This window comes from Stenella coeruleoalba (genome assembly GCF_951394435.1).
Source record: "Stenella coeruleoalba genome assembly, chromosome: 2".
In the NCBI taxonomy this organism is placed as follows: Eukaryota; Metazoa; Chordata; class Mammalia; order Artiodactyla; family Delphinidae; genus Stenella; species Stenella coeruleoalba.
The window spans coordinates 28,034,609-28,051,360 of NC_137147.1; the positions used below are offsets into that span (position 1 = coordinate 28,034,609).

Sequence of the window (16,752 nt, forward strand, 5' to 3'; positions counted from 1 at the left end):
TGTGTCTAGGAACCACTAGGGTCATCTAATAGGTTTAGTGGCAATCTAGCAGCAACTCCAAGCCTGCAAAGCTTTAGTGCCAGCGCAATACTATCCACTTCAGAAATTCTGATCACTTTGCGGAAACATGAATAATTACCTGAATTGGTCAAATCCTTTATGTTTTCCTTTGAACCAAAAGGAATCCTTGAAAAAAGCCCAAGGAACTACTTCAATCATCCAGAGATCCTTTGGATGTCCACGATCATCTCAACCACATAGCTGAGATCGATCAGGCTACAGGCAAAAAATAATGAACCCAGAGCACCAGAGCATAGTTCTTGTGCGGGGGGGGGGGGGGGGGGGGAGGGGGGAGATCCAAGTTGAAGCATACACAAGCAGACACCTTAATTTGTTTATTTAACAAATATTAAGCATCTGCTATGATCCAGGGTCTCCTCTAGGTGCTAGAGATACTGTGAATAACGCTTAGTGCCTATTCTAGAGAAGCTTAAAGCCTTGAGCAGGGCTTCCCAACTACGAATATTCTGAGCTACACGATTCTTTGTTTAGAGTGGGGCTGGGGGTTGTCCTGTGCAGTGTAAGATATTTAACAGCATCCTTTGTCTCTTATCCACTAGAGGTCCCCAGATGTGACAACCAAAAATGTCTCCAGATATTAACAAACGTCTCCTGGTAGCCAAAAATCACCCCAGGCGGAGAACCACTGGTCTAGAGCAATGCCGTCCAACAGAACTTTCTGTGATGGTGTTAATGCTCTATATCTGGGCTGTCCAATACAGTCACCACTACTAGCCACATGTGCCTACTGAGGACATGCAATGTAGCCAGTACAAATGAGGATCTGAATTTTTAATTTTATTTAATTTTAACTAATTTTAATGGCCACACGTGACAGGTGACTACCCTATTGGACAGCACAGGCCTAGAGGATCTTCGATATCCTAAAACATGTTATCCTGACCTTCACATCTAGGGTCAGAACTAACCCTTCTTCCGCATTCTCTATTCTTTTTCCCTCCACTGGCACTTAACTTCATTCGGTCCTATGTTACTTCTGTTCTTTGGGAACTTATCTGCCTCCTCCTCGTTCGTTAGCGCATTACACATAGGCAGGGGCTGTATCTAAGTTACTTCAGGGTCCCAAGCCTCACACTCTTGTCTTAGTTGAAGTAGTATGGTTTGGCGTGCATTTTGGTAATATCTGAACAATGGGGGCTGTCCTTCTCAGAAGCGGGGAGAGCGGAGGGTCCAGGAGGGGAGGCGGGAGGGCGCCAGTTGGCCCGCCCCTGAGAATCCCGGGAGGGTAGGCCCAGGGAGCAGGGACCCCAGGGTGGCTTCTCCTTACTTCTTCTTCTTGTCTTCGTCTTTGTCTTTGCCTTTACCTTTACCCTTCCCTTTCTTTTCTTCCTTTCCCTTCGATGGCATCTTGGCTTCTCCAGCGGCCCTGCTGCCGTTGGCGCCTCTCTGCGCCGCCCAGGCCCCGCCCCGTCTCCAAGGACAACCGGCACACTGAGCCCGTAACTATCCGCGCAGGCCGCTGCCGGCGCTCAGAGAGCGCACGCGCCCGTGACGTAGCCCCGACACCGCCCCGCGGGGCCCAGTCCACTGGCCGGGCGCAGGGGGCGGGGCGGAGATCGAGCCGAGGGCGGCGGGCGGCCGCCCCGCGGAGGCGCGCGCGCGCGCGGTGAGTGTGCGAGAGCGGACATGCCTGAGCCAGCCGGGGGCCGGGGCTGGGAGGGCGGCGGGGCGGGCTGGAGGCCGGAGGGGGCCAGTCCCGGGTGGCTGCGCGACGGTGGGGGCGCTCTCCGCTAAGGAGGCTTGGCTTCGCGGCGGGTCCAGCCGGCGCGCCGCGGTCGTCAGAGCGCCGCTCCCGCCGGGTTTGCAGCGTTTCGCGTCTCGCCCGTGCGTCCTCTTCTTCCCTCGCGCTGCAGCCACCGTGGCCGTGGCAGCCTCGCTCTCGTCCCTGCGCCGCCTCTCCCGAAGCTGCCCCCGACTCTTTGGGTTTCCTTCTCCCTCTCCTGGCTTTTAACTCTTGCTAATTCTGTAAGGGATGGCGCAGCCAACGGGCTTCCCAGGCCAAACATTTTTTGGTGAGGCAGTTGAGGACTCCTCTGAGGGGGGCTGGGGGTGAGGCGGGCAGCGGCTGCTGGCGTCGGAAAGCCTGGCGGGGACAGAAGGGCTGCCCCCTGGGTTGGGAGAGGCTCCGGGGCCTCGTGGAGAGTCGTTGAAGAGGGGTGTGCTGGGTCAGGCCCTCGGTCCCGTTCTGTACTGTCGTGGCCGGCGCTGCCCGCCCAGGGCCAGCCCCGGATTCCCATTTGCTAATAAGCTCTTGGCGTTCGCAGCCCTCTTTTCTTTCTGCGAGTCGCGTAAAGTTGAAAGCTCATGCATTTTGGTGCGTTTTGGTTTTGGTTTGGTGCCCCCCTCCGCCCCCCCCTCCAGCACGCCAGTGAAAAGGAGTAGTAGTGAAAGGTACTGTTCGCCTTTTTCGGAGGAGGAGCTCTGTGCTTCTGCCTTCATTCAGTGAGTTAGTCCGGGAGTTACTGAGGAAGACAGAGAATTCTAGGTGCCGGGACAACAGAAAACTTGTGATTGAAGCTCTGCTGTGCGTTATTCTCCCTTTCAAATTGAATTTTAAATTTCTTTAAAAACTTCATTGTACATCTTCCTCCATTTCGCTAAGGAGAACTTAATCCCTACACCCTTTCCAGAGGTTTCTGATGCAAACCCTCCCCTTTTTTTTTCCACTTACGTCGTTTCTGTTTCTGAATTCTGTGGTTAGGGGGAACATGCTGATTGGTGTTAATATTAATGAGCGCTGGAAATCTTTTTAGCCATACCATTTGCTTGCATGATAGTGGCTTACCCTCTTCTGGTGCTTTCCCCCCCTCTGTTTGCATGTCACATTTCCATGAGCCCATGGTGGAATTATACATTGAAGGGGTTTATTCTCATATAGAAGCTATAAAGTTATTGATATTGTGTCTAAGGTTCTGAACATGCACCCTATTGATAACTTGCCGGAAAGAGAGGGTAGGGCATCTTCTGTCAGAGGCTTGACATTTGGAATTCATTCTAAAAAATTGGTTACTGTGCATATGAAAGTCCAAAATTTTTGTTGTCTGTAGACTCATTTATAAACATGAAAATTTGACTGTAACAACATTATTTCTTAATATATATGCATAATACTTTACTTACATGTACATTATAGTTATTTTATTACACAGCATATTTTTATTGACTTTAAGTTTGATTTTGTAGTTAAAGCTGTTGTAACTTGAATACGACTAAGAGAAATGCCCAGATTCACACTGTGGTAGATGTAGGTCTAGAATCTGTAGTCTTCTGAACCTCCACATCTCTGCCAAAGAACTGGATGTTATTATTCAGTCATATGTTTGTAAAAAACATCCGATGGTACAGATAGTAGAGTAGGAAGTTGCTATGTAGCAATTTATCTGGTAGCATTTCCTTTCATACTTTCTTGTAGGTAGTTTTACTATGAAGTTTATTTCGCTGAATAAATTTGCTTTGTTTTATTTAATTAATTTATTTATTTTTGGCTGTGTTAGGGCTTCCTTGCTGTGTGCGGGTTTTCTCTAGTTGTGGCGAGCAGGGGCTACTCTTCCTTGTGGTTCGTGGGCTTCTCACTGTCGTGGCTTCTCATTGCAGAGCATGGGCTCTAGAGCTCAGGCTCAGTAGTTGTGGCGCACGGGCTTAGTTACTCTGCAGCATGTGGGATCTTCCCCGACCAGGGCCCGAACCCGTGTCCCCTGCATTGGCAGGCGGATTCTTAACCCCTGTGCCACCAGGGAAGTCCCATGCTTTGTTTTATTGTTTAGAATGCTAATGCGTTTAAAACTTGGGATAAGCATTTAGTGTTTTGTTGACTTGGTTTTGTAATTCTTTTTTTGCCCAGTTTGCATGGTTCCTGGTCAGCATAGAAATGTGGAGTGTCTCGGCTGAATCCTCATGCAGACAAGATCATTATGGTCCTGGTAGGTAGGGCAAGTATCTGGATGTGAGGTTACACCTCTGCTATCTTTTTTTTTTTTTTAACATCTTATTGGAGTGTAATTGCTTTACAATGGTGTGTTACTTTCTGCTTTATAACAAAGTGAATCAGTTATGCATATACATATGTCCCCATATCTCTTCCCTCTTGCATCTCCCTCCCTCCCACCTTCCCTATCCCACCCTTCTAGGTGGTCACAAACCACCGAGCTGATCTCCCTGTGCTATGCGGCCGCTTCTCACTAGCTATCTATTTTACGTTTGGTAGTGTATATATGTCCATGCCACTCTCTCACTTTGTCCCAGCTTACCCTTCCCCCTCCCCATATCCTCAAGTCCATTCTCTAGTAGGTCTGTGTCTTTATTCCCGTCTTGCCCCTAGGTTCTTCAAGACTATTTTGTTTGTTTGTTTGTTTGTTTTTTAGATTCCATATATATGTGTGTTAGCATACGGTATTTGTTTTTCTGACTTACTTCACTCTGTATGACAGACTCTAGGTCCATCCACCTCACTACAAATAACTCAATTTCATTTCTTTTTATGGCTGAGTAATATTCCATTGTATATATGTGCCATATCTTCTTTATTCATTCATCTGTTGATGGACACTTAGGTTGCTTCCATGTCCTGGCTATTGTAAATAGAGCTGCAATGAACATTTTGGTACATGACTCTTTTTGAATTATGGTTTCTCAGGGTATATGCCCAGTAGTGGGATTGCTGGGTCGTATGGTAGTTCTAAAGCTGTAAATGTACTTCATTTGCTCCTGGGTTGGTTTTGTTTTGTTTTCCTGAATTGGATTTTCTGTCTTTGCCAAAAGATGTTAACTTTTCTCTTGTCCCATTGACTGTAATACCATCAAGTGCGGAGTTGCTCAAAAAGCCAAATAAGAACTTAGGATTATATCTCAAAATACATATTATTTCTAATTTTTTCTTCCAGTAGTTCCAGAATTGGGTTTACTCTCTAAAGTCATCTGTGACTTTATTCTGGTTTAGCTTGGAGACCGAGTTTCTACTCATAAATCATCCTTGAAGTTGCCTGATAGCTGATGCTGTTTTATAAGTAGAAGAGACCAGGTGAACAGTTTTGGGTTTTGTTTTCACACACCCTTTAGAATCTTGGATGCATTTATTGTCATCTGAAGGAGACTGATCAATATTTCTGAATATCATGGAGAGTTACTTTCATCCTACTTTTTCATTACATGTGGTACAAATATAGAATTCTATTAAATAGCTATCATCTTGTGAGATTGTTGCAGGAAGGGGGACGCCTTCCAGGGCCCGAGAGTGGGCTCTTGTCTAACACTCAGAAATGAATTGTCTGAGGAGACACACGTGCTGCCAAAGCAAGAGATTTATTTGGAAGGGGCACCCGGGTGGAGAGCAGGAGGGTAAGGGAACCCAAGAAAACTGCTGTGCCACGTGGCTCGCAGTCTCAGGTTTTATGGTAATGGGGTTAGTTTCTGGGTTGTCTCTGGCCAATCACTCTGACTCAGCGTCCTTCCTGGTGGCACACGCATCACTCAGCCAAGATGGATTCCAGTGAGGAGGATTCTGGGAGGTTGGTAGGACATATGGACTCATGTCTCCTCTCTTCTTTTGACTTTTCCCGAATTCTTCCAGTTTGTGGTGGCTTGTTAGTTCCACATTCCTTACCAGGACCTCCTGTCACAAGATAACTCATGCAAATGGTTACTGTGGTGCCTGGCCAGGGTGGGCGGTTTCAGTCAGTGGTTTCCCCTAACAATATAATGACTAGTTCACATCCCTACAGAGGATAAGGAATCCTGGAGATAAAGGATATAATCTTATAAATTTTCAAATCAGTTTAACATTCACTGTTTTACTTATATACAAAATCTGTTACCACAGATTATTGTCTATTGGCAATTTATTTGCAAAATATTCAATTTTTATTAGTTGTCCTTTCTGACAAAACCATTACACAGGACTTAAAGTCAGGTGGGTTTTTTTTTGAATTTTATTTAATTTATTTTTTTTCTACAGCAGGTTCTTATTAGTCATCCATTTTATACATATCAGTGTATACATGTCAATCCCAATCTCCCAATTCATCCCACCACCCCCCATCGCTTTCCCCCCCCTTAAAGTCAGTTCTTTAAGAAAAGTTATATACCGGAACTTCCCTGGTGGTCCAGTGGTTAAGAATCTGCATTCCAATGCAGGGGATGTGGGTTCGATCCCTGGTCAGGGAACTAAGATCCCACGTGCTGCAAGGCAGCTAAGCCCATGCACCACAACTACTGAGCCCACGTGCTCTAGAGACCCTGTGCCGCGACTAGAGAGAATCCCGCATGCTGCAACGAAGAGCCTGCGCTGCAGCAAAGATCCTGTGTGCTGCAACTAAGACCTGATGCAGCCAAATAAATAATAAATAAATTATATAGAAAAAAAAAGTCATATACCCAAATTTCAAACCTGCTTATCTGCACTTTTCATTTCATGGATCTGTCAAATGTTCATTCATTTAAGAAATGTTTAGTAGGTACAGTACCAACTGAATACCAGGCTCTGATAGCTTGAGGGGTACAGTGGGAGACAAGACAGGGCCCTGCCTTCAAGTGGCTTACAGTCAGGTGTATAACATGCTGACCTGGACATTGACCTCTGAGAATATACAATACACATAGCTTCCTCATTGGAAGCTATGCACAAACAGTTAACAATAAAATTCACCAAGCAGTGATGGATAAAGCGGAGATGATATGGACCCTACGTGCTACAGGAATTTGTAGGCATGAAAGACTATCAGAAAGTTTACAGGAGGAGGTAGGCTGAAAGTAAAAGGGAAGGCTTTCTGGGAAGGTAGAACAAATGAGCAAAATCAGCGTGTGCTTGAGACAAGGAGTAATTTAACTAGAGTAACGGTTCCCGAAGTGTGGTCCACGCACCAGTAGTATCAGCATCATCTGCTAACTTGTTAGAAATGCAGATTCTCAGTCCCAACTTGAGACCTATTGAATTGGAAATGCTGACAGTGAAGCCCAGCGATCTATGTTTTTTGGTTGTTTTTAAATATTTATTTATTTATTTGGCTGTGCCGGGTCTTAGTTGCAGCACATGGGATCTTCATTGCGGTGTGTAGAATCTTTACTTGGCGGCATGTGGGATCTAGTTCCCTGACCAGGGATTGAACCTGGGCCCCCTGCATTGGGAGTGCAGAGTCTTAGCCACTGGACCACCAGGGAATTCCCCCAGCAATCCATGTTTTAACAAGCCCTCCAGGTGGCTCTGATGTGTGCTTAGAGCAGAGGGTTTTTGTATGAAAGTAGTGGGCAGAAAACTTTGGTTAAGGTAGGCTGGGACTTAGAATGTTAGGCAAGAAGTTTGTCTTTTAATCCTACAGAGCAGAGTCACCAACTTGAAACTTGAGAGCTGGATTTGGCCCATAGATATGTTTTGTTTGGCCTGCATGGTGGTTTTTTGAGTTTTGTTTTTGTTTTTTGTTTTTTTAATGGAATTAGTTGTCACTATTTTAAAAACCAGATTCTACATAGAAATCTGTGCTTTTAGCTTATTTTCAAAAATCAGAAGACCTGGCAATACTGAGCTTGTATTTCATCATGGCAGCAATTTGTGGGAACAGCAAGCAACTTACCCTTTAGATGAGACAAGATGGGACATGTGCTTTCCAGTTTACACAGTCCCCACAACTTCCTGTTGATTACACACACCTTTACTTACTTACATTTTCTGCCTGGCCCCAGTATGTGTTCCAGTATTTGAGTTTGCAACTTCTGTTATGGACAGTGGGAAATTGATGAAAGTTTTCAGAAGGAAAGTGATGTGACTTATATATTCATTAAATTCATTCAACAGACATTGATGAATTAACTAACCATTGCATATGCCTGGCTATGCAATGTTCTCAGAGATGAATGAATCCCTGCCATGATATGGGTTACAGTCTAGTGAGAAAACGATGAAAGTAGTATTTAGGAAGACGGTAGTGTATGGGTTTGAGAAGAGAGACATTGGTGACTGGAAGACCAGTTAAGAGGCTATAGCAGTCCAAGTCTGAAGTAATAAAGGCCAGACTTTAGATATCAGCAAGAAGCTAGGAGGGAAGAAGGAGATGGGAAAGATATTGCAAAGCAAAAATCATCAATCCTTGATAAGAGATTGGGCATGAGAGAGGAGAATTCAAAGATGAGGAAGATTTTGAGTTGTGAATTAGGAAGTTTGTGGTGCCATTAACAAAGACAGGAAATTAGAGAATCCATTTAACCCTCTCTGTATGGGGCAGGGGCATGGAGGAAGGGAGATGTTTGGAGATGCCAGTTGGAGGTGTCTCTTGTTTTGAGTACAGTGTATTAGCATGTATACAATATAAGTGTTTTTAAAAGGAAAATTTAATAGAAATGTTTTCAAGATTGCATCCTTAGGGGTAGATACCACTCATTCCATCCTAGAATACCAAGGGAATACCTGGAGAAGCATTGAAGTTGTAAACAAAATGTAAGAAGACCTTTCTTGAAAATGTTTGCTTTGGAGGCCCTATAGTTAGAATTTATAACATTGTTCACATCCTCTCTTAAATGTATAATTTTCAGGTTTATGTTGCATTGGTAAGTTTAACTTTCTGTTTCTGGGAGAATAGAAGATACTTTATAAACTCAGATGCTCAAAGACGTTTTCTGAGTATCAGTACCACCCTTCAGAATTTAAGTCATAATTGGCTCATGAGGTAGTTCAGGGATGAACATTGTCATAACTGTTGCTCTGTTGAGATAGTAGCCAAAGTTTTTCCTCTTATGATCTTATGTTTTCAGTGCTTGGTTCCCTCTGCTTTTAAAGAAAAAAATTTTTTAACTGTGGTAAAATATATATAACATAAAAATTGTCATTTTAACCATTCTAAGTATACAATTCAGTGGTATTAATTATATACTCAGTGTTGTACAACTATCACTACTATCTATTTGCAAAACTTTTTCATCACCCCAAACAAAAACTGTGGACCTGTTAAGCAATAACTTCCATTCTCCCCTCATCCCAACCCCTGGTAAACTCTACTTTCTGTCTCTGTGAATTTGCTTATTCTAGATATTTCATGTAAGTGGAATCATACTTTTTGTGTGTGTCTTAGCGTAACATTTTCAAGGTTCATCAGTGTCGTAGCATGTATCAGAACTTCTTTTTTGTAGCTAAAGAATATTCCATTGTATTTGTGTATACTATATTGTTTATCTATGCATCTGTTGATGGACACTTGGGCTTTTTCCACGTCTGACTGTTGTGAATAATGCTGCAGCGAACATTGGTATAGAAATATCTATTTGAGTCCCTGTTTTTAATCTTGTGGATATGTACCTAGGACTGGGATTGGCTTAGGCCCTTTTAACCACATACTCATTATGTAATAGTACCACTCTCGAGCACATTGTGGAACACACAACTGGTATTTGAGTTCTTCACAGCCAAAAAAAGACCTCACAAAGTGCATAAACTTATGTACTTTGTTTATGGATTAGCTCTTTAATCACTGCCCCCCAGTACATGTGCACACATACATCTACACAGTAATGTATTCTAGCTTTCAGAGGGAGTGTGCCTTGCTTCCCCTTGTTATTGCTGCTTTTGTAAACAAGTGATTTTATTAGAATGGCTGCAGTTGTAGTTTGAAAGGAAATTGTGAAAGAGGAGAAAGAGCCCAAGAGTACTAGACTACAAGTCAGGAGATTAACTTGGTGATCTGCTTTCCAGAGCCTGAATAGATTGAAAACAGAAATGCAAAAAGAGATAATTGAATCAAAAATAGGCATAGTGACAAGAGAGAAAAAAAGAGAACTTTGGTCTTATGAGTATCCATGTCCATCTTCTGTAGGTTGAAAAAGTGATACATTAGTTGAAGGAAACAAAGCGGAAAGCCTAGAAGGAAAAGAAGATATTGGTAAGTAACCTATATAAAGTAATACCCTACTTTTCGATAGGTCAGATTTATGCTTTCTTATTCCTAGCTGAGAGCTGATAGTAAATGGAAAGGGATCAATGAGCCAGTAAAAGCTGTCACAGATTCCACACCCCTTATATGTTGGAGAGGCCCTCATTTGTGTAAGTTGACATAAAAGTCTCATGATTATGGCTCTCTGGTTCATATCCCACAAAAGATATTTTAAAATTAGATGATGGCAGCTTATTGAAGGAGTCAGGCACATGACAACACTGATCAGCGATAATAGATAGTATGATGTCAAGGAAAACTAGCTCAAAAAGCATAGCAATCTGCAACTATTAGTTGGCAGAAGGGCAGACAGTCCTACAGACCTATAGTCCCTGAAGGCATCCCAAGTTTACAGAAAAATATAGCTGATGATCATAATCGTAACTCTGAACCATAAATAAAATGTCACTTTAGAAACATGTTTACCAAACACTATTAAAATAAAAATGTTATGGTATTTAGAGAAGAAATATTGTAAAGACATCTTTGAGGGACTTCCCTGGTGATCCAGTGGGTAAGACTCGGCGCTCCCAATGCAGGGGACCCAGGTTCGATCCCTGGTCGGGGAACTAGATCCCACATACACGCCGCAACTAAGAGTCCGCATGCCTCAACTAAAAGATCCCACGTGCAGCAATGAAGATCCTGCGTGCCGCAGCTAAGACCTGATGCAGCCTAAATAAATAAATAAATAAATGTTTTTAAAAAAAGACACATTTGAGGAAATGTACTTATATGGCACCCCTATTCCTTGCTTTATACATGAGGTATCATTGTAATATTTGCCTTTCTCAAGTTTTTCATACTGATTCAACATGTTTGAAGGAGTAGCTGTTTTTCAGTTGATAACAAGAAAAGGAAAATATGTTTTCACTTCTCTTCCCACAAACTCCAGTATAAACAGTGACACATGGCACTGATCCTTGCAATTCCTCTTCTGCAAATAAGTGCCTCCCATGGTGGATATGGGTTTGGAGGCAGAGATAGTTTATCACCTTAGATTTTCATTATATTTGCTCATTGGGGCAATATTAACCCTCTCCTGATTAATAGTATCTTCTTACCTAAAGGACTTTCTACTTTTAATGAATAGGGAAGAAAAGCCCTTGTGACTTGTGAGGAAAGTGAGGCAGCAGTAGCAACAGCTTCCCTATGCGGTGATTATTGCAGCTAAGTCAGGCCTGAAACAATGAACAATGAAATCATGCACTGCCTGACCTCATTTCAGTATAAGGCTCAGATGGTTCATTGTACAGAGTGGGCCTTCTTGACATATGTCTAATGATTTTATTAAAGTGGAATAAAGTACTGAAAGAAGTAATCTGTTTATATTTGTTGGTAACTACCAATTCCAATTCCTTTATTGAGAGAGTATTTGATCTTAGTGTTGAAGGAACCTTGAAAGAAATCTCATTCAAGAGATTTGTGAATCCACTTGGACAGTGTGATCAGATTTGGGCTGAGCCCTTGGGGCAAGAATTCTCCTCTCCCCACCAACATGAGACAACTCATATTATTGGGAAATTCTTTTTCCTGTTCTATCTCTCCCCTGTAGTTTCCATGCTCACAGGTGTTATTATAGCTCCTTGGCAACAATCTAATAAAAGTTGTTTTTTTTTAATAAACCTTTTTTTATCTAGTTAATATTTGAAAAATGCTTGTTATAAAATTTTTCAGTGGTTTTCAGATCTGTGCCAGTTGTCAGTCTTATCCCTTTCTACCACATATCTCTTCAGTACCTAAGTATTAATTATTTTTATTTATTTATTTATTGGCTGATTTGGATCTTTATTGCTGTGCGCGGGCTTTCTCTAGTTGCAGCAAGCGGGGGCTACTCTTTGTTGTGGTGTGCAGGCTTCTCATTGTGGTGGCTTCTCTTCGTTGTGGAGCACAGGCTCTAGGCATGCGGGCTGCAGTAGTTGTGGCACGCGGGCTCAGTAGTTGTGGCTCGCAGGCGCTAGAGCGCAGGCTCAGTAGTTGTGGCGCACAGGCGTAGTTGCTCCGCGGCATGTGGGATCTTCCCGGACCAGGGCTCGAACCTGTGTCCCCTGCATTGGCAGGCAGATTCCTAAGTATTAATTATTAATACTACCATCGTATTAGAATTTTTCTTCTGTATGTAGCATGAAGAAAATTGCTATTCTGTTAATATATTTTCATTCTGTATCTTCCTTGATTTAGTATTTAATTTTTATTATTCAGTTATTAACTGATATCTGTAATGACTCACTTCTTTTTTTCCTACTCTTTTCTAAAATTATCTGACTTTTATTTGAAGTATTTAAACTCATTTTCACTCTTAGAAACAAGCAAGACATTGTTTGAATTGTAGTTTTTCTGACTTTAATTCTTTTCCTTAAGTAAAATATTGGGACTGTAACAGAAAAAATGAATGGCTTCAAGTGGTGGGATATGATATTTTCAGAGGAGTTAAAAGTCTATGACATTTTTAATTTTTAAGAGTTAATATCATTGGAGGGACTTCCCTGGTGGCACAGTGGTTAAGAATCCGCCTGCCAATGCAGGGAACACGGGTTCGAGCCCTGGTCTGGGAAGATCCCACATGCCGCGGAGCAGCTAAGCCCGTGTGCCACAACTACTGAGCCTGCGCTCTAGAACCCGTGAGCCACAACTACTGAGGCCTGCACGCCTAGAGCCTGTGCTCTGCAACAAAGAGAAGCCACCGTAATGAGAAGCCTGTGCACCACAACGAAGAGTAGCCCCTGCTTGCCGCAACTAGAGAAAGCCCACACACAGCAACGAAGAACCAACACAGCCAAAAATAAAACATAAATAAATTTATGAAAAAGAGTTAATATCATTGGAATAACATATAGTTTCTAAAGCAAGAAGTATGTAAGTTGTGTTAATAGGAATATATATAAACTGGAAAGAAAAAGCTGAATACAAAATACTATACAAATACTGGGTATAACTGGCAGTAGCCAGCCTCCAAGATGGCCCCATTGATCCTCACCTCCTAATATTTGTACCCTTGTGTAGTCCTCTTGCACATTTCATCAGCATTGGTCTGTATGACCAATGGAATATGGGGAAAATGATAGTGTATGACCTGAAGGGTCATACAAAGCATTGCTGCTTCTGCATTGCTCTCTCTTGGATTGCCCACTCTAGAGGAAGCCAGCCAGCACATTGTGAAGACATTTAAGGTTCTACAGAGTCCATGTGGGAAGCACCTGAGACTTTTTTCCAACAGCCAAGATCAGCTTGCCAACCATTGAGTGAGCCATCTTGGAGATGGGTCCTCAGCCTTATCCAAGCCTTCAGATGACTGCAGCCCCAGCCTGCGTCTTGACTACAGTATCATGAGAGACCCTGAGCCAGAACTGTCAAATTAAGCCACTCCCAAATTCCTGAACTAGAAACTATGAGATAATAAATGTTTATTGTCATTCTAAGCAACTAAGTTTGGGGGTTATTTGTTGTGCAGCAATAGATAACTAAGGTACAGTATCCTAAAATATTTATTGGTTTGATATGTAGAAGAGAATTTGGACAATGTAAACAGTGTTTACTATCTTTTAGATTTTTTTTGGAAAATCACTTTATCACAGTTTTAACAGTTGAATGTGTTTGGTTAGAGAGATTGAATTTAGCTAGAACTAATAGGTTCAGAAAAAGAAAATTATAGCTTCTCCTAAAGCAAATTGAATAGGTATTCATTAATCATTCTCTCTTAAAAATTTAACTATTTATGAAAGTATTCTCCCTTTTTATGTCACTTTGCACTTTATTCCTATTGTCACTTCTCATTGAGCACCTTACTGGATGGACACTCTTCTAGGTGCTTGGGCTACATCAAAACAAAAAAAGATTTCTGCTCTCAAGGAGCTTATATTCTATCAGAGAAACGCAGATAGTAAGCATAGTAAATAATCTCTCTAGTATGTTAGAATTGATAAGTGGTGTGGAGGGAAAAAAGTAGACCAGTGTAAGGGGGATTGAGAAAGCAGATGGAGGTAGGGGAGAGTGAGGGAGAGTGCTTAGAGTAGTAAAGATAGGCCCCTATACGGAAGCGGCATCTGAACAATGATTTGAAGGAGTTGCAGGAATTCATCAAGTGGTTATATGGGAAAAGATTGTTCCAGACAGTGGGGACAGCTAGAGCAAAGGCCATAAGGCAGGAGCATATGTGACGTTTAAGCACAGAGTGTGGGTGGGGTGAGTGAGGTGAAAACTGTTAGTAGATGAGGTCAGAGAGGTAATGGGGTAGGAGGCAGAGCAGGTGGATCCGTGAAGGCTATTGTTTGGACCTTGCTACTCTGAGGGAAATGGGAAGTCATTGTTGGACTTTGCAGAAGAGAGACATGCTCTAACTTACATTTTAAAGGATGACTTTAGTTGCTTGTTAAAGATAGACTCTAGGGGAGTCAGGGTAAAAGAGATCTGTTAGGACAATATTAGAGTAAATCATATGACAGATGATGCGGCTCCGGCCAAGGCAGTGGTGGTGGAAGTGGTCAGAAATGGTCAGATTCTGGAAATGTAATAAAGGTAGACCCGCAGGAAACAGATCAAAAGCTCCTGGTCATGCACAGGAAAGAGATCAAGCTACTGTTAAGACTTTCACATCTGATGCCAGTCTTTGACCATCTTTCTCTGCTCTGCACTGTCTTCCCCACCCCCATAGCTACCTTTCCCTAGTCCCACACTGGCTGACCTTTCCTGTGACCTAGCAGTTAAAACTGTGGGCTCTGGAATTAGTCCATCTGGGTTTGATTTCTGGCTCTTTTCACTTATCTACTGTGTGGTCTTCAATTACTTAAGCCTCAGTTGTCTTATTTCTAGAATGGGGATGTTAATAATAGAACTACCTCACAGGGTGGTATTGTGAGATTAAATGAGATAATCCATGTGAAATACTTCACATAGTGCTTGGCAGATACTAAGATCTCAATAAATAATAGCTGCTATTATTATTATCACCTCAGATTGTTTTCCTTTGGCCACAGTCTTTCCTCTGCATTAAATGCTAACCTTCTTATACCTCTTCCCCTCTGATCTTCTATTTTTTTGTTTTCATTTTGTTTCTCAAATCCATATGACAGAAAATTCTTGAGGAAATTTAAAAATGAAGTCAGACTATCCATAGTTTCCCTGCTATCTGTTTTCATCTTTTCATAGTCCCTCTGCTCTTTGTCCGCATGTCTCTATTATTTATGTAGGTACTTCTGCTCATTTTTCATAATCAGTTTAAATGTCATCTCAATGCCTTTCCTTATCCTCTAGGTAGAGTTAGTCATCTGTGCTTTGGGCTCCTTTCGCATTTTTGTTATTAACTTTAAAAGATGTGGTTATTTGTATATGTATCTGTCACCTCTGCCACACTCTGAGCATCTTGAATTAAAAAGTCTGTTTATTCACCTTTAATTCTCTGGCACCTAGTACTTCGTAGGCACCAGTAAACACTTGTAGAATTAGACAAGTGAGTGGAACCTACCAAGGCTCCCCACCCTAATCCTTCTTACATGTAACTGCCAGGTTCATATTTGTGACACTCCCTTGCTCAAAATTTTCAATGGCTTCCCATCGCCTGCAAAGTAAAGTCTAAATTCTTTAGCTGAGTATTTGGTGTGTTGTACTATCTGACCTCAGTTTACCTTTACAATTTTATTTTCTACTACAATTAGTCAAACTGCTCTGTTTACTATCCCTTGGGGTTCCCCCATCCCCTTTCTGTATCCGTGTCTTGATTCATACTATTTCTTTTTCCTGAAAAGCGCTCCTCTCCTGTCCCTAGTTCCCCTCTTCAGTATCCTCCTCAAATGCCACCGCTTTCACAAGGCCTTCTCTGATCATCCCAGCTGGAAGTAATCTCTCCCTGCTTTGAAATCTCAGAGCATGGAACTGTGGTACTTGTCACATTTTAACTTTACAAAGGTAATTAAATGGACATGTATTTTTTTCCTGTTTACTGTAGTCTCTCTTTTTAAAAAAAATTAATTAATTTATTTTTGGCTGCATTGGGTCTTCGTTGCTGCACGCAGGCTTTCTTTAGTTGCGACGAGCGGGGGCTACTCTTCGCTGCAGTATGCAGGCTTCTCATTGCGGTGGCTTCTCTTGTTGCGGAGCACGGGCTCTAGGCGCACGGGCTTCAGTCATTGTGGCTCACGGGCTCTAGAGCGCAGGCTCAGTAGTTGTGGCACATGGGCTTAGTTGCTCCGCAGCAGGTCCCCTGCATTGGCAGGTGGATTCTTAACCACTGCACCACCAGGGAAGCCCTACAGTAGTCTCTTAAAGGGCAGGTCTAAGATGATTCATCTTTGCCTGCCATACTTATAAGTAGCACTAGGCAACTGATAATTTCTGGAATGGCTAAATGAACGAATGAATATGTGAATAAATATACTTCCTTGAGCAGCACTCCTATAGGCTGCTTTGGAGGGGAAACGGGAATTGTGGATGTGATACATAGCCATAGTAAGACACTGGGAAAGAGGGTGCTGCCTGCCCCAGCGCTCCTGTCTGCAGATACCATTAGCCCAACTGTACCAAGTCCATTTAGGACGTATTTCCTAATGTCTGACATGTTCCCCGCTCAGTACTTGGCTTTAGAAATACAAAAGATATTATGTACCTTCACCTATACATCCTTCAAATAGCAAAGTGTTCCAGGGCTCTGGCCCTTGGTATCGGGTATGAAGTCCTAAGTTACATCCTCAAATGAGGCATTGTTTACCGTGCTGAAATCTGTCTCAGACTTACCTTCTTAGACCCACCTTGGTTTTACTTTGCTTGGCTA

General features: G+C 42.5%; 2 protein-coding genes across 6 annotated transcripts in view; one reads left to right on the forward strand and one right to left on the reverse strand.

Annotated features, from left to right (window-relative positions):
• The window catches only part of BBOF1 (basal body orientation factor 1), a 53,671-nt gene extending 52,099 nt beyond the window's left edge, over window positions 1-1,572 (reverse strand). Inside the window, 1 exon segment of the mRNA XM_079914707.1 lies at window positions 1,349-1,572. Coding sequence (XP_079770833.1) covers window positions 1,349-1,428 — 80 coding nt within the window. The 5' untranslated portion in view covers window positions 1,429-1,572.
• A 10-nt stretch (window positions 1,573-1,582) lies between these two features.
• Window positions 1,583-16,752, forward strand: part of ENTPD5 (ectonucleoside triphosphate diphosphohydrolase 5 (inactive)) — a 36,504-nt gene continuing 21,334 nt past the window's right edge. Inside the window, exons 1-5 of one of the 5 annotated variants that reach the window (XM_079914723.1) lie at window positions 1,783-2,093; window positions 2,443-2,472; window positions 3,923-4,001; window positions 5,018-5,098; window positions 9,873-9,938. The gene's annotated coding sequence lies outside the window, so the exon portion shown is untranslated. Of the gene's footprint in view, window positions 1,688-1,782; window positions 2,094-2,442; window positions 2,473-3,922; window positions 4,002-5,017; window positions 5,099-9,872; window positions 9,939-16,752 lie in introns of those variants that run through there. The other 4 variants (XM_079914720.1, XM_079914721.1, XM_079914722.1 and 1 more) reach the window with 4 other exon arrangements.